Source organism: Thunnus albacares, chromosome 18 (genome assembly GCF_914725855.1).
Source record: "Thunnus albacares chromosome 18, fThuAlb1.1, whole genome shotgun sequence".
NCBI classification, from domain to species: domain Eukaryota; kingdom Metazoa; phylum Chordata; class Actinopteri; order Scombriformes; family Scombridae; genus Thunnus; species Thunnus albacares.
Window position 1 is genome coordinate 39,496 of NC_058123.1, and position 23,222 is coordinate 62,717.

The 23,222-nt window shown below is 43.5% G+C and overlaps 2 protein-coding genes across 7 annotated transcripts in view; both read left to right on the forward strand.

Moving 5' to 3' along the window:
• Positions 1 to 332: 332 nt before the first annotated feature.
• On the forward strand, positions 333 to 3,693 carry LOC122967898 (multidrug resistance-associated protein 1). The gene is made up of 3 exons (XM_044332692.1): positions 333 to 576; positions 930 to 1,109; positions 3,502 to 3,693. The coding sequence occupies exons 1-3, from the start codon at positions 535 to 537 to the stop codon at positions 3,634 to 3,636; spliced, it is 357 nt and encodes a 118-aa protein (XP_044188627.1). The 5' UTR covers positions 333 to 534; the 3' UTR covers positions 3,637 to 3,693.
• A 2,341-nt stretch (positions 3,694 to 6,034) lies between these two features.
• LOC122967896 (multidrug resistance-associated protein 1-like) overlaps positions 6,035 to 23,222 on the forward strand; it is a 39,968-nt gene continuing 22,780 nt past the window's right edge. For 4 of the 6 annotated variants that reach the window (XR_006398707.1, XM_044332684.1, XM_044332687.1 and 1 more), the window contains exons 1-13: positions 6,035 to 6,190; positions 7,396 to 7,533; positions 9,451 to 9,576; positions 12,476 to 12,537; positions 13,184 to 13,312; positions 13,392 to 13,613; positions 17,002 to 17,179; positions 17,372 to 17,533; positions 17,665 to 17,757; positions 19,575 to 19,778; positions 20,767 to 20,913; positions 22,480 to 22,567; positions 22,944 to 23,140. Coding sequence is in view for 5 of the 6 variants with exons in the window: in XM_044332684.1 (XP_044188619.1) it covers positions 6,050 to 6,190; positions 7,396 to 7,533; positions 9,451 to 9,576; positions 12,476 to 12,537; positions 13,184 to 13,312; positions 13,392 to 13,613; positions 17,002 to 17,179; positions 17,372 to 17,533; positions 17,665 to 17,757; positions 19,575 to 19,778; positions 20,767 to 20,913; positions 22,480 to 22,567; positions 22,944 to 23,140 (1,887 nt within the window). In the remaining variant the exon portion in view is untranslated. The remainder of the gene's footprint in view (positions 6,191 to 7,395; positions 7,534 to 9,450; positions 9,577 to 12,475; positions 12,538 to 13,183; positions 13,313 to 13,391; positions 13,614 to 17,001; positions 17,180 to 17,371; positions 17,534 to 17,664; positions 17,758 to 19,574; positions 19,779 to 20,766; positions 20,914 to 22,479; positions 22,568 to 22,943; positions 23,141 to 23,222) is intronic. The other 2 variants (XM_044332686.1, XM_044332689.1) reach the window with 2 other exon arrangements.

Consider the following 23,222-nt stretch of genomic DNA (forward strand, 5'->3'; position numbering starts at 1 on the left):
AGAGAGAGAGAGAGAGAGAGAGAGTCATACAGACAGACAGAGAGAGAGAGAGAGAGAGAGAGAGAGAGAGAGAGAGAGAGAGGCACATACAGACAGTCAGTCAGACAGACAGACAGAGAGAGAGAGAGAGAGAGAGAGAGAGAGAGAGAGAGAGGCACATACAGACAGTCAGTCAGACAGACAGACAGAGAGAGAGAGAGAGAGAGAGAGAGAGAGAGGCACATACAGACAGTCAGTCAGACAGACAGACAGAGAGAGAGAGAGAGAGAGAGTCATACAGACAGACAGAGAGAGAGAGAGAGAGAGAGGCACATACAGACAGTCAGAGAGAGAGAGAGGGAGAGAGAGGCACATACAGACAGTCAGATCGGGAGACAGTTGGGGAGACTCACATTCACACAGCAGCGTTTGTTCAGACAGAAAGTTTCAGCAGCAGCAGAAATTTCAGGAGAGTAAAACAAGTTTTTTGAGATAAAAACAGAAGAGAAGAAGTACGAGTGGCAGAAATATAAGAGCAGAAGAAGAAGAGGATAGATGGAAGATCTGTGCAGCGTCAGCGGTCTGGATCCTCTCTGGGTGAGTTTCACTCTAAATCAGCTGTTTTTACATTCAGATACAGATAAACAATGTAGTTTAAAGGAGTGTTTGTTATTAAATACATAAAAAAGACAATGAAATTAATAATCACATGAACAAATAATCTAAAATATATATGAATGAACCAATATTTTGTGTCACTTTTTATTTCATAATTTCACTTTTTATTTCAGTCTGTCATTCATTCAGTCATATATCACTGTTCCTCTCCATGCTCATCACATGTTCTGTATCTCAGCCTGTGATTGGAGGATCAGAGGAAGTCATTGTGAATCTCAGATTTGTTCTGCAGCATCATGTGTCAGTAAGGCTGTCATATTTTCTGACTTCAGGACTGGAACCTGACGTGGCACACCACCAGGCCAGACCTGACTCAGTGTTTCCAGCACACCATCCTGGTGTGGTTCCCTTGTGTTTACCTGTGGACCTGTTCACCTCTCTACGTGCTCTACCTGAAGCTCCGCCCCCACCGAGGCATCATCCCACTGTCTAAACTCTGCTGCACCAAGACGGTAAAAAAACACTGTTGCACTGTTTCACTATAGGTGCACTGCAGCAGACTGATCCTAAACTAAAGACTGATCCTGAACTAAAGACTGATCCTAAACTAAAGACTGATCCTGAACTAAAGACTGATCCTGAACTAAAGACTGATTCTAAACTAAAGACTGATTCTAAACTAAAGACTGATCCTGAACTAAGAACTGATCCTGAACTAAGAACTGATCCTGAACTAAAGACTGATCCTGAACTAAAGACTGATCCTGAACTAAAGACTGATCCTGAACTAAAGACTGATTCTAAACTAAAGACTGATTCTAAACTAAAGACTGATCCTGAACTAAGAACTGATCCTGAACTAAGAACTGATCCTGAACTAAAGACTGATCCTAAACTAAAGACTGATCCTGAACTAAAGACTGATCCTAAACTAAAGACTGATCCTGAACTAAAGACTGATCCTGAACTAAAGACTGATCCTGAACTAAAGACTGATTCTAAACTAAAGACTGATCCTAAACTAAAAACTGATCCTGAACTAAGAACTGATCCTGAACTAAAGACTGATCCTGAACTAAAGACTGATCCTAAACTAAAGACTGATCCTAAACTAAAGACTGATCCTGAACTAAAGACTGATCCTAAACTAAAGACTGATCCTGAACTAAGAACTGATCCTGAACTAAGAACTGATCCTGAACTAAAGACTGATCCTGAACTAAAGACTGCTCCTGAACTAAAGACTGATCCTAAACTAAAGACTGATCCTGAACTAAAGACTGATCCTAAACTAAAGACTGATCCTGAACTAAAGACTGATCCTGAACTAAAGACTGATTCTAAACTAAAGACTGATTCTAAACTAAAGACTGATCCTGAACTAAGAACTGATCCTGAACTAAGAACTGATCCTGAACTAAAGACTGATCCTGAACTAAAGACTGATCCTAAACTAAAGACTGATCCTGAACTAAAGACTGATCCTAAACTAAAGACTGATCCTAAACTAAAGACTGATCCTGAACTAAAGACTGATCCTAAACTAAAGACTGATCCTGAACTAAAGACTGATCCTAAACTAAAGACTGATCCTGAACTAAAGACTGATCCTAAACTAAAGACTGATCCTAAACTAAAGACTGATCCTGAACTAAGAACTGATCCTGAACTAAAAACTGATCCTAAACTAAAGACTGATCCTGAACTAAAGACTGATCCTAAACTAAAGACTGATCCTAAACTAAAGACTGATCCTGAACTAAAAACTGATCCTGAACTAAAGACTGATCCTAAACTAGATACTGATCCTGAACTAAAGACTGATCCTGAACTAAAGACTGATCCTGAACTAAAGACTGATCCTAAACTAAAGACTGATCCTGAACTAAAGACTGATCCTAAACTAAAGACTGATCCTAAACTAAAGACTGATCCTGAACTAAAAACTGATCCTGAACTAAAGACTGATCCTAAACTAGATACTGATCCTGAACTAAAGACTGATCCTGAACTAAAGACTGATCCTGAACTAAAGACTGATCCTAAACTAAAAACTGATCCTGAACTAAAAACTGATCCTGAACTAAAGACTGATCCTAAACTAGATACTGATCCTGACCTAAAGACTGATCCTAAACTAAAAACTGATCCTGAACTAAAAACTGATCCTGAATTAAAGACTGATCCTGAACTAAAGACTGATCCTAAACTAGATACTGATCCTGAACTAAAGACTGATCCTGAACTAAAGACTGATCCTGAACTAAAGACTGATCCTAAACTAGATACTGATCCTGAACTAAAGACTGATCCTGAACTAAAGACTGATCTTGAACTAAAGACTGATCCTGAACTAAAGACTGATCCTGAACTAAAGACTGATCTTGAACTAAAGACTGATCCTGAACTAAAGACTGATCTTGAACTAAAGACTGATCCTGAACTAAAGACTGATCCTAAACTAGATACTGATCCTGAACTAAAGACTGATCCTAAACTAAAGACTGATCCTAAACTAAAGACTGATCCTAAAGACTGATCCTGAACTAAAGACTGATCTTGAACTAAAGACTGATCCTGAACTAAAGACTGATCTTGAACTAAAGACTGATCCTGAACTAAAGACTGATCCTAAACTAGATACTGATCCTGAACTAAAGACTGATCCTAAACTAAAGACTGATCCTAAACTAAAGACTGATCCTGAACTAAAGACTGATCCTAAAGACTGATCCTGAACTAAAGACTGATCCTGAACTAAAGAGGACACCTTTGCATCTGTTACCCATACCCCTTCTCCCATTGACAAGTCACTGAGAGCTTTAGCATGGTGATGCCTATTATAGTATTCAGCATCTGAAGTCCCTTTCTCCTTTTCCTTCCGGGTGAATGCGATGCTGTCAGGCAGTGCAGGGTCGGCTGAGAGGAAAGAGTTGGCACCATGATGTGAAGATGACAGTCCATAAGGAGCTGAGCTGGGCTGTAACCGCTCTGGAAAGGTGTGGCTCTATAGGTGAATATATAGGTGATACAGTTTAGCACCATTTTGTTCACTTTCTGTCTGAGTCCCAGCCACCACAGACTGTTGAGCATGTGCTTTACACTTCACCACACCTTGATGTCCTTCATCTGGTATACGTAGCACATCATTCTGCATTGCTGAAAGTATTACAAGCTATGTGTCTTTCAGCAGTACGCCATTTTTAACTGTGGGTGTAGCTCACTCAGGCGAGTAGCTTTTCAGCACCGGTTCCTGTTTTGCATGGTCTGGCCATCCTTCCGTGCACAGTGTCATGACATGAAAGCAGACACTGTCGGCTTTCAGCTGCTCTTTCAGATTTTCGATGTATGTGGGACTGACAGGTAGGCTTTCCATGACATTTGATTGTCCACTAATCGGAAGATCAGTGATTCGATTCCTGGCTCCTCCTGTCGAAGTGTCCTTTGGTAAGATACTGAACTCCAAATTGCTCCTGATGGCTGTGCCATCAGTGTATTAATGTGTGTGAATGGTTAGCACCCTCTGATGGGCAGGTTGGGACCTTGTATGGTAGCCCCTTTACCTATTCACATATGAATGTGTGTGAATGATGAATGTGACTAGTAGTGTAAAAACGCTTCAAGTGGTTAGAAGACTGGAAAGGTGCTATACAAGTACAGTCCATTTATCATAATACATCTAGAAAATGGGAGGAGGTGAATGCTATTACAGACTGGATACAGATGGGTGATAAATAAAAGGAAAAACTGGTCCAGGTCTGAATGCTTGACCCCTACGGTTAGGGGTTCTGGGGGCTCTGTTATGCTGTGGGGGGGCATTTTGCTGGCATGGTTTGGGTCCAATTGTCCCCTTAGAGGGAAGGGTCACTGCTAATCAATACAAAGTTGTGAGTGATCAGCTTTATCCTGTGATGAAACATGTCTATCCTGATGGGAGTGGTCTCTTCCAGGATGACAATGAATGGTTTGATGAGTATTAAATGATGTGAATCATATGTTACGACCTTCACAGTCACCAGATCTCAACCCAGCTGAACACCTATGAGAGATTTAGGACTGAGTCATGCCACCACATTTGTAGCACTTAGAGCTTTTTGGATTTTTGACTGATGTGTGGCTTCGTTCCATTGCTTTTGGATTTGCTGAATTTAGGCTTTTCCTTTGGCATTTAAAAACTCCATCCACAGAGCCAACATCCATCTGCTTTACACCACTGGCATCACTCCTCAGTGTGTTTTGCTGCTTTTTGATCTCCTCCAATTGTCTTGCCATGTTAATGGATTTTTCCAGGTTAAAGTCTTTTTCCATTTGCTTGCATTTTGAGGGCTGTGTGTCTGCCAGTCCTACTACTATCCTGTAGGGGTACAACGGATCACAAAACTCACAGATAGTATCACGCATTTTTATGCTCAATTGTTAAATTAAATGGCAATATGAGGCCTGATACCTTCCTCCTTTAAACATGGTAGTGAATGAAACAACAGCCTGTGTCTACATCTTCAAAACAAGCTAATTAGCTGTTCAGCTGCAGCACATTAAACAGCATGTAAACATATCTGCAGATGTCACTGCGGACCTGATAGATGCTGGTTTGGTCTTTACTCTTCAAAATCCCTGTTAGTCGACACGCTGTCTGTCCATGACTTGTAGCTACAAGTTAGTTTACTTTGTCTTAAATGAGACATTAAATTTTGCAATTATACCGCAGGTCACATGCGTGCCGAACCATGGGGGGCGATCCATATGGATCACGGATCAACTACGATCCGTTACACCACTACTATCCTGTCCCTGATTAGTTCGTCATGCAGCATCCCATGATTGCAGTGCTCTGCTAATGCATACAGGGCAATGGCGAATGCATCAATGGAATTGTTTGCTTCTTGCTTATGCATATTAAATATGCATTAAGTGCACGTTCATAAACAATATTCTTTGGCCCTGTTTACACCTGGTATTAACATCCGTCTTGGGTGATCCGATCATAAGTGGTCATAAGAGATGGTCTGGGCCGCATGTGGCCACATTCATTTAGCAGTGTAAATGTAATGCGTCCTGGGCCACCCTGAAGGACTGCCTACTCAACCGATGTCCTTTCCTGCAGACTAGGCACAGGAATTGTATTGCTGCCTCCTGGTCCAAAGCTGTGTTCAACTTTGTTGATAACAGGATAAAGAAATGCATCATTTTGTTTTTCATGTGAATTAAAAAAACGTAATCCACCTCCCATTTTTTCCTGTTTTTCCCGTTCCATTAACCCGTTTATCATCTCCAAATCTACAACTGGAGTAGAAATTAATTAAATTAAATTCAGTTCAATTCAATTTTATTCAGGTTAGATCATACACTAAACCTGGTCTCTTGGTTAACTCTGGTATGTGGACTCAGTCTGGTAAGTGGACTGAATCTAGTTCTCAGAACTAGTCTGCCACATAAAATAATCCTGTCTGATATGTGGCCTCTGCAGCTCCTCAGTTTGAGTCTGGCAACTTTGGGTCTTCTGGAGATCTTTTACTTGCTGGTGAAGAAGAATGAGGAGATCCACAAGCACATGGTCTTCCTGCTGGGCCCGATGGTCCGAAGCGCTACTCTGGTATGTCACAGAGACCCCATACAGGAAGTCCACATATCCAAATGTCACCATGGTAATGAATAAGTCTTTGTTGTCCCTCATGGTAAATGTGCAACACAGACACAAACTGACGGCTCTAACCATTAACGTGTGAACCGATTGCTCTAAATGTTAACGTGAGAACTGACCACTCTTACCATTAACATGAGAACCAACTGCCCTGAATGTTAAAGTGAGAACCGACTGCTCTAAAATGTTAAAGTAAAAACCGACCGTTCAATCAATCAATCAATCAATCAATCAGTTTTTATTTATATAGCACCAAATCACAACAAAAGTAATCTCAGGGCATTTTTCACATAGAGCAGGTCAAGACCGAACTCTTTAATATACAGGGACCCAACAATTCCCCCATGAGCAGCACTTGGCGACAGCGGGAAGGAAAAACTCCCCTTTAACGGGAAGAAACCTCAAGCAGAACCCGGCTCTTGGTGGGCGGCCATCTGATTTGACTGGTTGGGTTGAGAGAGTGAAAGAAAGAGGGGGGAGGGGGGACCGGAGAGCAACAGTCATAACAATAACAATAACAGCAGCAATAGCCGGGGAAGGACACCAACAGGACTGCGAAGGCTCGGCCTGCAACCCAGGATTTCCTGCGAGATGAAAAAGCACAAAAAACTCAGAGGAAGAAGCAAAGTTAGTGACATGCATTGATGTTACATGAATGCATACAGATGGAGAGGAGGAGGAGGAGAGAGGAGCTCAGTGCATCATGGGAAGTCCCCCAGTAGTCTAGGCCTATAGCAGCATAACTAAGGGCTGATCCAAGGCGAGCCTGGTCGGCCCTAACTATAAGCTTTATCAAAAAGGAAAGTTTTAAGCCTACTCTTAAACATAGAGAGGGTGTCTGCACCCCGGACCCCAATCTGGAAGATGGTTCCACAGGAGAGGAGCCTATTCTAACCGTTAATGTGACAACTGACGGCTCTAAATGTTAATGTGACAATCAACAGCTCTAACCATTATCGTGACAACCGATGGCCCTAACCGTTAACGTGATAACCGACAGCTATAACCGTTAACGTGATAACCGACAGCTCTAACCGTTAACGTGATAACCGACAGGTCTAACCGTTAACGTGAGAACCGACAGGTCTAACCGTTAATGTGAGCACTGACGGCTCTAACCATTAACATGAGAACTTCCTCTTTCTCCTCTTCCTCAGGTTCTGGCAGTTGTTATAATTCATGTAGAGAGGATGAAGGGCAGCCGTTCATCCATCCTCCTCTTTCTCTTCTGGACTCTTCTGGTTGTTTGCTCCGTTGTTCCTCTGAAGGTCAACATCCAACAGATTATTGATCAGGTATCAGGTATTATGGTTTGTGTTTTTAAGGTTTAATGATGCCTCATTCCATATGATTAAGTCCCAGAAACTGGTTATTACGATAACTATTACAATGTGACGTGAATGCAGCTTCCCTCTTCAGACTGTCTGTGCCGTCATGTAGTTGTAGTTTTCCTGTTTCAGTCTGTATGAATCTCTGCCTGCTGGCTGTTTCTGTTCTCCTACCTGATGACCATGGTGGTTGTCCACCTGATGACCATGGTGGTTGTCCACCTGATGACAACACAAATAGGATCTAGATGATGATTTTGATACAGAGCTCTGTTGTATGTTGTAGCTGAGTGGTTGTCAGCTGTAATCGCTATAGACAGTCGGCTATAGAAAAGAGGGTGTAGACCATTTAAAAGACAGCACACATTGGTTGAAAGTCATAAGTCTTTCCAACAGTTTCTGCTCTGAAAGCTCAGACTGTTTCTACAAAAGCAGCTCGGTTCTGCTTCAATTCAAACCACTAAGTGACAAAAAGAGCCACAGTTTTTTCTCTTTTTCCTGCCGCTGATTTCTTATTCTCGGCTGCAGTATTTCACAGCTCAATGATGGATAATCTGAGGTTTTCTCTGGCAAGGACTCAGATCTAAATTTACTCTTCTCTTGAAGTGTGAATTTACTCGTATGTGTGTTTGTGTTAATCATTTCCTGGACAGCAGTTCATATGTAACTGCTAATTTCTTTGGTTTCTTGGAAAGGATGAAGAAACTGACCCCAGTACACATGAACAGTTGATAAGTACCTGTTAATTTATCTCAGTTTCTGAGAAAAAAACAGTTTATGGAGTTCATAAGAAACTGTTGATTTTTAAAATAACTGTAACTGACAACACAGTGCAACTCTGTCTTAGATTATCAATTTCTGAGTCCTTTTTATGATTTGTTGTGGTGTAGAAACTGGCAGAGCTTTGTAAAATACACACACACACATATATATGTATATATATATTTCACCAACAAAGACCACGTCAACAAAATTGTTGATTTGAAATGATTTAATGGTTCACTAGCAAGAACCACACCACAACAATATGCCGTTTAAAGGTTTAATGGAATTCAGGAGGTATTGAATGTTGAGGATAAATGAATGAATGTGGGTGAAGGTAGAAGGAACATGTCATCTGTCAGGCCAGTCTGGGAGGATGTACTGAAGACCAGGCAGAGGGAGACTCAGTGTCGGGTTCCATCTCAGGCATATTTCCGCCCGAGCTGACACTGGTCCTCAGACACTGCCTAGAATGAGACATGGGAGAGCTTTGCACTGGATTAAATAGGAAGAGACGGGGGAAAGAGGGAGGGGAGGATGAATGGAGGTGTGCATGGATGAACTGATGTCAGTGGGGGGAAGATAGGAGGTAACCAGGAGACCAGTAACCAGTGGTTCCTGTATTCAAACAGGTTAAAAAAGGGGTTTGGAGGCGAGGAATGTGAAAACTGAGATGAAGGGGAAAGGAACAGATGAGATGCGCCTAAATACTCTTGTGCGGAAAAAGGATGTGTGCGAGACGTGGTCTTTGTTCCCGAACTTTATAAGTTTAAAACTTAGTCATACTTTATATATATATATATATATATATATATATATATATATATATATATATATATATAAACTATATATAATAAACTAAGTGACAAATTCAACAACATGGTTCAAGTCAATTGTTGAAATATCTGTTGTTTTACATTTAGGACTTTCAGATATTAGGTTTAAATATCTCGTCTGTGTATTTTTAAACGTATTGGTGGATATTCTGTTTTATTGTTCTGTCTTTCAAATGTTGAATGAAACTTATGAAACTTAAAATTCCTCAAAATGAACTTGAATCTCTGACCTCTGACCTCAAATCTCTGACCTCTGACCTCAAATCTCTGACCTCTGCAATTTCAGGGTTTTTCATCAGATGCTGTTCGTCTTGTGGCGTTCTTCGCCTGTTTTTCCCTCCAGTTCATTCAGCTCATTCTCTGCTGCTTCTCTGACCGCCGACCGCTCTCTGCCAAACACACCTACGTCCAGGTACGACACACACACACACACACACGTCTAGGTACGACACACACACCTATGTCCAGGTACGACACACACACACACACGTCTAGGTACGACACACACACCTACGTCCAGGTACGACACACACACACACACACACGTCTAGGTACGACACACACACACACACGTCTAGGTACGACACACACACCTACGTCCAGGTACGACACACACACCTACGTCCAGGTACGACACACACACACACACACACGTCTAGGTACGACACACACACACACACGTCTAGGTACGACACACACACCTACGTCCAGGTACGACACACACACCTACGTCCAGGTACGACACACACACACACACACACGTCTAGGTACGACACACACACCTACGTCCAGGTACGACACACACACCTACGTCCAGGTACGACACACACACACACACACACATCTAGGTACGACACACACACACACACACACGTCTAGGTACGACACACACACCTATGTCCAGGTACGACACACACACCTACGTCCAGGTACGACACACACACACACACACACGTCTAGGTACGACACACACACACACACGTCTAGGTACGACACACACACCTATGTCCAGGTACGACACACACACCTACGTCCAGGTACGACACACACACACACACACACGTCTAGGTACGACACACACACCTATGTCCAGGTACGACACACACACCTATGTCCAGGTACGACACACACACCTACGTCCAGGTACGACACACACACACACACACACGTCTAGGTACGACACACACACACACACGTCTAGGTACGACACACACACACACGTCTAGGTACGACACACACACCTACGTCCAGGTACGACACACACACACACACACACGTCTAGGTACGACACACACACACACACGTCTAGGTACGACACACACACCTATGTCCAGGTACGACACACACACACACACACACGTCTAGGTACGACACACACACACACGTCTAGGTACGACACACACACCTACGTCCAGGTACGACACACACACACACACACACACACGTCTAGGTACGACACACACACACACACGTCTAGGTACGACACACACACCTACGTCCAGGTACGACACACACACACACACACACGTCTAGGTACGACACACACACACACACGTCTAGGTACGACACACACACCTACGTCCAGGTACGACACACACACACACACACATGTCCAGGTACGACACACACACCTACATCCAGGTACGACACACACACACACACACGTCTAGGTACGACACACACACCTACGTCCAGGTACGACACACACACACACACATGTCCAGGTACGACACACACACCTACGTCCAGGTACGACACACACACTTACGTCCAGGTACGACACACACACCTACGTCCAGGTACGACACACACACACACACATGTCCAGGTACGACACACACACACACACACATGTCTAGGTACGACACACACACCTACGTCCAGGTACGACACACACACACACACACACACACGTCTAGGTACGACACACACACACACACACACGTCCAGGTACGACACACACACACACACACACACACGTGCAGGTACGACACACACACACATGTCCAGGTACGACACACACACACACACACACACACACACACACACACGTCCAGGTACGACACACACACACACACACACACACGTCTAGGTACGACACACACACACACACACACACACGTGCAGGTACGACACACACACACATGTCCAGGTACGACACACACACACACACACACACACACACACACACACACACGTCCAGGTCTCTGATCTCTGAAAACACCAATCAGCTCTGAGTTCACTGGGATCACAACAGTGTTGAATACTGGATACAGTGTATTGATACTGATATTGATATGATATTGATATATGGATACAGTGTATTGATACTGATATTGATATGATATTGATATATGGATACAGTGTATTGATACTGATATTGATATGATATTGATATATGGATACAGTGTATTGATACTGATATTGATATGATATTGATATATGGATACAGTTTATTGATACTGATATTGATATATGGATACAGTATATTGATACTGATATTGATACTGATATTGATATATGGATACAGTATATTGATATTGATATTGATATGATATTGATATATGGATACAGTGTATTGATACTGATATTGATACTGATATTGATATATGGATACAGTGTATTGATACTGATATTGATATATGGATACAGTATATTGATATTGATATTGATATGATATTGATATATGGATACAGTGTATTGATACTGATATTGATATATGGATACAGTGTATTGATACTGATATTGATACTGATATTGATATATGGATACAGTGTATTGATACTGATATTGATACTGATATTGATATATGGATACAGTGTATTGATACTGATATTGATATATGGATACAGTATATTGATATTGATATTGATATGATATTGATATATGGATACAGTGTATTGATACTGATATTGATACTGATATTGATATATGGATACAGTGTATTGATACTGATATTGATATATGGATACAGTATATTGATATGATATTGATATATGGATACAGTATATTGATATGATATTGATATATGGATACAGTATATTGATACTGATATTGATATGACATTGATATATGGATACAGTATATTGATATTATATTGATATATGGATACAGTATATTGATACTGATATTGATATGATATTGATATATGGATACAGTATATTGATATGATATTGATATATGGATACAGTATATTGATATGATATTGATATATGAATACAGTATATTGTGTTGCAGTGAGAAGATGTCATGTGACTGCCAGCGTCGTTGTTTTCAGATGTTATAAATGTGTTTCTGTTTTCTATCATCAGAATCGGTGTCCTGAAGAAGATGCCTCATTTCTCTCCAAGTTCTTCTTCTTTTGGTTCAGCAGGTACAAAGATCACAACTGAAACACTTAAATTCAACATAAATCACCAGACAACAGGAAGCAGCTGCCAGGATGACTTTGTGTTCATGATCACCTTTTTAATTTTGATTAATTAAATAATGTTGTTTATGAGATACAAACTGAAAAATTATTAGAAACAATGTAAATAAAATGTTCATAAAAGCTAACATCTAACAGCCACTCCTGAGGTGCTTTACACCAGTGCAGTTGTCATGACAACAAAATCATGAAGCAACTGGATTGTTGTCATGGAGACTTGCATCATAGAGACACTAACCTGATGATGGTACTAAAGATCCAAAAGATGACAGAGAAGAAGGAGAAATATAATCTTTATGTTCTTGTTTTGATGTGGAAAACAGAACCAGTTTGTCACGTGACCTCAGGAGTCCTGAAGCACTTAGAATCACACTGTGATGTGAGTTTTCATAGATCTGTGAGTTCATTCACATGTTCACATGAGACATGTTGAGGAGCACATGCAGAGTCCAGCTGTTGATGTTTGGAACACGTGTGGAAAACATGTTTGTGTTGCTGTGAAACAACAACACTGATTATACTCTTCATAAAAATAGTGACATTGTTTGTATGTCACTAAAATGATTGTTGTGCTTTGTTGTTCTGTCAGTTTGGTGATTCGTGGCTATCGGCGCCCCCTGCAGGCTGCAGACCTGTGGTCCCTGCGGGATGAGGACTCCTCCGTCCGGATCCTGTCTGACATGGAGAAGGCCTGGACTCGGCGCTGTGCAGAGCTGCAGTAAGACACTTCACATCATATTTGACCCGAATGTACTTTTATACATGAATAACAATAATCAAACCAACTTGATGCTCAGCAGGAAGGACCATGCTGGTTCTGGACCTTCCTGTTCCTGGTCTGCTGGTTCTGCTGTGCTGACAGAAAAAACTCAGCTGCTGAGGAAGAGGAGGAAGAGGCAGAGCTACAGTCTCTTCCTCCTCCATACACTGGGGCGGAGCTTTGGACCGGACTTCCTGTGTGGAACATTGTGCCTGCTCCTCCATGATGCCTTCATGTTTGCTGTGCCGCAGGTTCTCAGGTTGGTGTCTGAGAGGTCAAAGGTCAGAGTACTGCTCACACAGATGTGTTTACAGATGTGTCACTCTGCCCTGAAGCTCTGATGTTACACTGAGTGGAACATTTTAATGTTGGATGGACTGTGTGCCGTGTATTCATGTTTGTGCTAAACACTGGGTGAAGTGTGCAGATCAGAGGCTGATATAATAAAAACACTCTCAGCCAACCACATCACTGCTCTCATAGCTCTGAATCCAGCGAGCCAATCACAGTGATGCTTCTTCAGGAAATCATATTGTTGTCTGAAGGTTCAGAAATACACATCAGAACAAACCTGCAGCCAGATGCTTCTTAACACACAACACACAATGATGATATAATGAAAATGTAAAATGGTTTGTTCATATGATCACATCAGTGACTCTACTTCCTTCCTCATGCTGCTTTATTGCATCTTATTTTACTGATGTGAGAGCTTCTTCAAGTCCAGGTCTTCTTTTAAACTCAATGACACTTTTTACCTGAAGAAGAAGACGTTTCTTCTTCTTCAGTTGTAACTGACGAATCCAGCTGTTTCACCTCTGCAGGGTTGTTCACACCTGTCCGTTCCATTGCTGTGGCTTATATGATTCGCTGCTTAGTAACCATAGTAACTCATACCACAGGACTAGTCTGCTCCGTGGTGGGCTAACTGTCAACCTTAATTTAGCTGTGTGTCCAAGAACGTCCAACGGGTGGAAACAGATTCCCAAAAGACGGTTCTATCAAGTGTCTTTTCCTCCTCACATCACTTTTGTCACGTTAATGTTTGGAAACATAAAAAGGAAGAACTGTGGGGGACCTTTACAAAAATACCTGTTTCAATTTATCCCCAGTTTATTCATGGTCACCTCTGTTTTATTTAAAAGCTTAGCATTTATAGTTTAAGAAATAAAAGTGTGCCAATGTTGCGTTGAAGTTTTTTTCTGTTTTCTTTTTCATTCACTAATTTTGTTCAAGCTGTGAAGACAAAAAGAAAATTGAATTAAGTCCAAACCATGAACCTCTGCTGAGTTTAAACGTGGAACAGTGGAAACTGCTTATAGTGATCAGCTGCTTATAGTGATCAGCTGCTTATAGTGATCAATAGTGATCAGCTGCTTATAGTGATCAATAGTGATCAGCTGTTCATAGTGATCAGCTGCTTATAGTGATCAATAGTGATCAGCTGCTTATAGTGATCAGCTGCTTATAGTGATCAATAGTGATCAGCTGCTTATAGTGATCAATAGTGATCAGCTGCTTATAGTGATCAGCTGCTTATAGTGATCAATAGTGATCAGCTGCTTATAGTGATCAGCTGCTTATAGTGATCAGCTGCTTATAGTGATCAATAGTGATCAGCTGCTTATAGTGATCAATAGTGATCAGCTGTTCATAGTGATCAGCTGTTCATAGTGATCAGCTGTTCATAGTGATCAGCTGCTTATAGTGATCAATAGTGAGCAGCTGCTTATAGTGATCAGCTGCTTATAGTGATCAATAGTGATCAGCTGCTTATAGTGATCAGCTGCTTATAGTGATCAATAGTGATCAGCTGCTTATAGTGATCAGCTGCTTATATGGATCAGCTGTTTATAGTGATCAGCTGCTTATAGTGATCAATAGTGATCAGCTGCTTATAGTGATCAGCTGCTTATAGTGATCAATAGTGATCAGCTGCTTATAGTGATCAGCTGCTTATAGTGATCAATAGTGATCAGCTGCTTATAGTGATCAGCTGCTTATAGTGATCAATAGTGATCAGCTGCTTATAGTGATCAGCTGCTTATAGTGATCAGCTGTTTATAGTGATCAGCTGCTTATAGTGATCAATAGTGATCAGCTGCTTATAGTGATCAATAGTGATCAGCTGCTTATAGTGATCAGCTGCTTATAGTGATCAATAGTGATCAGCTGCTTATAGTGATCAGCTGCTTATAGTGATCAATAGTGATCAGCTGCTTATAGTGATCAATAGTGATCAGCTGCTTATAGTGATCAGCTGCTTATAGTGATCAATAGTGATCAGCTGCTTATAGTGATCAGCTGCTTATAGTGATCAAAGAGCTCAGGACAGAATCATTCCTATACAACATTCATGCTGTTTAAATAATTTGCTTATAGTAATCAAGTAGTCCACTTACAGTGTTCATTTTGGGTCTTTTCATATATGACAACATATGGAAAAAAAATTAAATCCATGGTAACTTTTTTTTACTTTACTCCAATGACACATGTCTGCGGCACCATTATTGCCTCACAGTGACTCGTCTGCGTCTGGCTGGTAACTCGAAGCAGGCGCCACATGCACATCAAAAAATCATGACGGGAAAAAGGAAAGTAATTTTCTCTCACTGAAAAACTTAAGACAATAAAAGGAGGAAAGAAATCTAAGAAAAGGATCAAAGCTCTGAAACAGTGAAACCAAGAACCTGCAGATTCAACCAAGTGAATGTAAACGAGCCTGTAATCATACAACAAACACTAGAAATCATAAATAAATCAAATCCATGTAGGAATTATTCTATATGACTGAAGTATAGAGGGAGTATTTTCACTGTTTACAAACCATCTGAATATGTCACATAACAAACTTAAAGTAACGTCAGACTGTTTCTGCTGCTGAAGCAAAGAGTGTAAAAGTATTTAATGACTGATGATTTATAATCATGGAGCCAATTAACAGTGAGGATTATTGATCTCTGGTGTTTATCTGCAGTTGTCTGATGTTATTCTGACTGCAGCCATGAATCAGAGAGTAAACTCACTATTAAACTATTAAAATATGTGTTTAGTGTCGTAAACGATCTCCGTTTGTTAGAAGCTCTGATTTAAAACCAGAAACACAGAACAATAAAATGTTTCTACTGATCTATAAAAATATATATTGATCTTTTTTACTTTTCACTTTATTGTAACTCGGGACTTTTGTCCATGTCGGGATCCTGTAGGAAGGATGACGCTTTATTTCCAGTGATCTGATTGGTCAGTGGTCGGGGTGTTGATCCTCTGAAGTAACCTGTCACCATCAGTTACCATGGTGATGAACCCTGGTGAGATGTGAACCACTGTCGTAACCCTGAAAACCCAAAGTTACACCTGAAGTTACCTCAATAACCCCAAACCTGCTTCATAGTACAGACCTCTGACCTCTGACCTCTGGTGACCTTTGACCTCTGACCTCTGACCTCTGGTTGTTGCAGTATTGTCTGCTGTCCTTCAGGTGCAGGCTGAGTGTTTGTGCTTTGGATTGTAAACTGCTCTGCTTGTGTTTGGCTGTGGGCTCAATGTGCTTCTGAAAGACACAGAATCTCGTGTTATCAGTTACCAATATGTGTTGTTGTTTATTTGTTCATCATGTACGTTGTTAATGTTTTATATGTTGTCAGCCTGCTGCTGGGCTTCATGCGGGACGAGGACGCTGCCATGTGGAAAGGTTTCCTGTTCGCCTCGCTGCTCTTCCTGCTGTCCTGCCTGCAGTCTCTGCTGCACCATCAGTACATGTATCTCTGCTTCACTGTAGGAATGAGGCTGAAAACTGCCGTCATGGGCCTCATCTACAGGAAGGTAACAGAAAACTGTAACTCCCACGATGCACCTGTGAAACATGCTGAAAACCTGCAGTCTCTCTCAAGGCCAGTTTCAAGGTTCACATGCACGTGATCTTTCACATGTGATCACACTGCAGTGTTGTCTGATGAGCTCTGACACACTGAATCCATCACTGTGAATGTGAATAACGTTTTATTGTTTGAGCAGTGTCTGGTGATGAGCAGTGCAGCTCGGCGGCAGTGCACGGTGGGAGAAATCATCAACCTGGTTTCAGCCGACACCCAGAAGCTGATGGACTTTGTGGTTTACTTCAACAGTGTGTGGGTGGCGCCCGGCGAGATCGCACTCTGCTTCTTCTTCCTGTGGAAGGTAGAAACAAAACACATTAGACACTCAGACTGAGCTCTGAGATTCAGTTCATTATCAGGTGAGAGAACTGAACTGATAGATGGATATCAATAACCGGCTATGACATCAGCCTCTCTGTGATTGGTTGACAGCTGCTCGGTCCGTCTGCTTTGGCTGGTATCGCTGTCGTCATCCTGCTCTTCCCTCTGAATGGATTCATCGCTAAGATGAGGAGCAAACTGCAGGTGAGGAAATTCAGATTCATCCAGTTCACTGTGTTGGGTTGTTTTATTTTTTGGGCAGTTTCAACCTTTATTGGTCACAACAGTAGATACAGCTGTGAGTCAGCAGGTGTGAGTGAGCAGGTGTGAGTCAGCAGGTGTGAGTGAGCAGGTGTGAGTGAGCAGGTGTGAGTCAGCGGGTGTGAGTCAGAGGGTGTGAGTCAGAGGGTGTGAGTCAGCGGGTGTGAGTGAGCAGGTGTGAGTCAGCGGGTGTGAGTCAGCGGGTGTGAGTCAGAGGGTGTGAGTCAGCGGGTGTGAGTGAGCAGGTGTGAGTCAGCAGGTGTGAGTCAGCAGGTGTGAGTGAGCAGGTGTGAGACAGCAGGTGTGAGTGAGCAGGTGTGAGTCAGAGGGTGTGAGTCAGCGGGTGTGAGTCAGAGGGTGTGAGTCAGCGGGTGTGAGTGAGCAGGTGTGAGTCAGCAGGTGTGAGTCAGCAGGTGTGAGTGAGCAGGTGTGAGACAGCAGGTGTGAGTGAGCAGGTGTGAGTCAGCAGGTGTGAGTGAGCAGGTGTGAGTCAGCAGGTGTGAGTGAGCAGGTGTGAGTGAGCAGGTGTGAGACAGCAGGTGTGAGTGAGCAGGTGTGAGTCAGCAGGTGTGAGTCAGCAGGTGTGAGTGAGCAGGTGTGAGACAGCAGGTGTGAGTGAGCAGGTGTGAGTCAGCGGGTGTGAGTCAGCGGGTGTGAGTCAGCGGGTGTGAGTGAGCAGGTGTGAGTCAGCGGGTGTGAGTGAGCGGGTGTGAGTCAGCGGGTGTGAGTGAGCGGGTGTGAGTCAGCGGGTGTGAGACAGCGGGTGTGAGTCAGCGGGTGTGAGTCAGAGGGTGTGAGTCAGCGGGTGTGAGTCAGCGGGTGTGAGTCAGCGGGTGTGAGTCAGCGGGTGTGAGACAGCGGGTGTGAGTCAGCGGGTGTGAGTCAGAGGGTGTGAGTCAGAGGGTGTGAGTCAGCGGGTGTGAGTCAGCGGGTGTGAGTGAGCAGGTGTGAGTCAGCGGGTGTGAGACAGCGGGTGTGAGTCAGCGGGTGTGAGTCAGAGGGTGTGAGACAGCGGGTGTGAGTCAGCGGGTGTGAGTCAGCGGGTGTGAGTCAGCGGGTGTGAGTGAGCGGGTGTGAGACAGCGGGTGTGAGTCAGCGGGTGTGAGTCAGAGGGTGTGAGTCAGAGGGTGTGAGTCAGCAGGTGTGAGTCAGCAGGTGTGAGACAGCAGGTGTGAGTGAGCAGGTGTGAGTCAGCAGGTGTGAGACAGCAGGTGTGAGTGAGCAGGTGTGAGTCAGCAGGTGTGAGTCAGCAGGTGTGAGTGAGCAGGTGTGAGACAGCAGGTGTGAGTGAGCAGGTGTGAGTCAGCAGGTGTGAGACAGCAGGTGTGAGTGAGCAGGTGTGAGTAAGCAGGTGTGAGTCAGCAGGTGTGAGAGAGCAGCTGTGAGTCAGCAGGTGTGAGTGAGCAGCTGTGAGTCAGCAGGTGTGAGACAGCAGGTGTGAGTGAGCAGGTGTGAGTCAGCAGGTGTGAGTCAGCAGGTGTGAGTCAGCAGGTGTGAGACAGCAGGTGTGAGTCAGCGGGTGTGAGTCAGCGGGTGTGAGACAGCAGGTGTGAGTGAGCAGGTGTGAGTGAGCAGGTGTGAGACAGCAGGTGTGAGTCAGCAGGTGTGAGTGAGCAGGTGTGAGTGAGCAGGTGTGAGACAGCAGGTGTGAGTCAGCAGGTGTGAGTCAGCAGCTGTGAGTCAGCAGGTGTGAGTCAGCAGCTGTGAGTCAGCAGGTGTGATCTGATCACAGCAACATGTTCACTGTGACTCTTTCTCAGGAGGTCCAGATGAAGTTCATGGACAATCGGATCAAACTGATGAATGAGATCCTGAACGGTGTGAAGATCCTGAAGTTCTATGCCTGGGAGGCTGCTTTCCTGCGGCGTGTTGGCGAGCTTCGGGACGGAGAACTGGACGCCCTGAAGAAGTCTCAGATCCTCTACTCAATCTCTCTGGCCTCCTTTAACTCTTCCTCCTTCCTGGTGAGATACACCTGTCTGTCCTCACCTGACTGTCCTCACCTGTCTGTCCTCACCTGTCTGCTACCTGATTTAATCCTGTCGTTCAGTGAACTTACTGCTCCTTCAGTCATTCACTTGTGAATCATGATAACAGTAAAACATCATGCTGTGTCATCAGTAATTAGCTTTAATAGGTAATTACTGTCAGATAGATTTGATACATTTATATGTTTTGATGTTATTCAGTAGATATCTATATTTTTATATTTACCCTTGCAGTGAGTGTTGTTTAGTTTGTTACATTCTGTTACCAATCTGAATACCATCTGTAAAACACAGTCATGTATCTGTATGACATATTTATTGTTTCATGTTGATTTGAACTGTTGTCTGAGTGTCGTCCTGCGTTAGAAAAACACTCTTAATAGTCTCTGCGATGACAGGACTTAAAATCTTAACTTTGCTTTTAAAGCAGCATGGACTCACTTTATACTCACACCTCATATATATAAACTTAAATTTAAATGCACATTCTGTTATTATGGTAACCCGCCAGGACCCGTAAATGTGGCGTTTGTGTTGATGTGCTTCAGTGTTCTTACATCCTCATCCTGTACACATGCTCTCATATATCATCTCATTTCTCCATCAATCTACACATTTGTACATGAGAGTGACTTATTTCATACAAAATGTGTCTTGATGTACAAAGCCTCAGTTGGTTGTTATGCTATGGTTACCCACAGTTCAATGTACCTTTTCTGTTATTTGATTTGAATGGACATCTGTCAGCCAATCAGAAATGACAGAACTTTTGTCACCATTTTGATCATTTTCCTACAATGAACCTTTTTTTCACCATGTGAAGACATGAATCCAAACTGCTCTTGTTAAACATGTTTGTGTTCTGCACTGGTTCTTCTTCTTTTTCTCTGATCAACTTACAGAAACGTTCCAGATGACGTTTATTATTTTTTAACAAGCAGATCATTCTTTTCTGTGGTCTCAGATCTTGTTTGCAGTCTTTGGAGTCTACGTTCTGATCGATGAGCGAAATGTTCTGGATGCTCAGAAAATCTTTGTTTCTGTCGCTCTCATCAATATCCTGAAGACTCCTCTAAGTCAGCTTCCTTTCGCCATGAGCACCACCATGCAGGCAAGTCTCAGCCAATCAGAAACCTGCGATGTCAAATAATCAGCAGCACCAACTTTCCGATATTTTCTGACCTGGGCTGGTGTTCAGCTGCACAGTAGAGACACTGAGAGGACAGTAGAGACACTGAGAGGACAGCAGAGACACTGAGAGACACTGAGAGGACAGCAGAGACACTGAGAGGACAGTAGAGACACTGAGAGACACTGAGAAGACAGTAGAGACACTGAGAGGACAGCAGAGACACTGAGAGACACTGAGAGGACAGCAAAGACACTGAGAGGACAGCAGAGACACTGAGAGGACAGTAGAGACACTGAGAGACACTGAGAGGACAGCAGAGACACTGAGAGGACAGTAGAGACACTGAGAGACACTGAGAGGACAGTAGAGACACTGAGAGGACAGCAGAGACACTGAGAGACATTGAGAGGACAGTAGAGACACTGAGAGGACAGTAGAGACACTGAGAGACACTGAGAGGACAGCAGAGACACTGAGAGACATTGAGAGGACAGCAGAGACACTGAGAGGACAGTAGAGACACTGAGAGACATTGAGAGGACAGCAGAGACACTAAGAGGACAGCAGAGACACTGAGAGAGGACAGCAGAGACACAGAGAGACATTGAGAGGACAGCAAAGACACAGAGAGACATTGAGAGGACAGCAGAGACACAGAGAGGACAGCAGTGACACAGAGAGACATTGAGAGGACAGCAGAGACACAGAGAGGACAGCAGTGACACACTGAGAGACACTGAGAGGACAGCAGAGACACAGAGAGACATTGAGAGACACAGAGTTAGGGTTAGAGGACAGCAGAGACACAGAGAGACATTGAGAGACACAGAGAGGACAGCAGAGACACTGAGAGAGGACAGCAGAGACACAGAGAGACATTGAGAGACACAGAGAGGACAGCAGAGACACAGAGAGGACAGCAGTGACACACTGAGAGACACTGAGAGGACAGCAGAGACACAGAGAGACATTGAGAGACACAGGGAGGACAGCAGAGACACTGAGAGAGGACAGCAGAGACACAGAGAGACATTGAGAGGCACTGAGAGGACAGCAGAGACACTGAGAGACACTATGAGGACAGCAGAGACACTGAGAGACAACAACAGAGACACTATAAGGACAGCAAAGACACAGAGACACTAAGAGAGAACAACAGAGACACTATGAGGACAGCAGAGACACTAAGAGAGGACAACAGAGACACTATGAGGACAGCAGAGACACTAAGAGAGGACAACAGAGACACTATGAGGACAGCAGAGACACTATGAGGACAGCAGAGACACTGAGAGACGACAGCAGAGACACTATGAGGACAGCAGAGACACTAAGAGAGGACAACAGAGACACTATGAGGACAGCAGAGACACTATGAGGACAGCAGAGACACTAAGAGAGGACAACAGAGACACTATGAGGACAGCAGAGACACTATGACAACAGCAGAGATACAGAGACACTGAGAGACGACAGCAGAGACACTGAAACGACAGCAGGTTCAGAGTTACAGTCAGTCTGACTGTAGTATGTGTTTGCTTTCAGGCTTTGGTCTCGCTCAGACGTCTGGGAAACTTCCTGCTGCAGGACGAGCTGAAGCCCGACAATGTGGAGAGACTGCCTCATAACACAGGTATGACATCACACACTTGACCTACACGCCTGTCCTACACATAGATGAATATCACTCTCAGAGCTAGCTGTAGCCTAGCTTTTCACATGTTGTTAGCTGGTTAGCGGTTGGTCCTGCAGTTGAGGAGAGACGTCAAAGTCCACAAAGACTTCAGGACTTTACAGAAGTTGCAGCATGAACTGTTTCTGTTCCAGGTTAATAAATAACTCATGTCATTCACACCGGATCACACCGGCTCACACCAGGTCTTCATTAATGTTTCACTAAGTGTTTAAATGATCAGTTGATCAGTTGGTGATACACACTAATGAAGAAAAGTATTGATTCATCATGTGACGACAGTATATTGAGAGCAGGAAGCATGATGTCTCCTCAGACAGGGATGCCGTGACCATTGAGGGTGGATCCTTCGCCTGGTCAGCTGACGGGCCGCCATGTCTGCAGAGGATCAACATGGTGGTGAAGACTGGCGCCCTGGTGGCTGTAGTCGGCCATGTTGGCTCAGGAAAGTCCTCACTGCTTTCCGCCATGTTGGGAGAGATGGAGAGAAGGAGCGGCAGCATCTCCGTCAAGGTGAGATCAGTGCAGAAAACCAATCATTAGAGCTCAGTCCTGGTTACCGCTGGTTACCTGGTAACCTCTGGTTACAATCAAT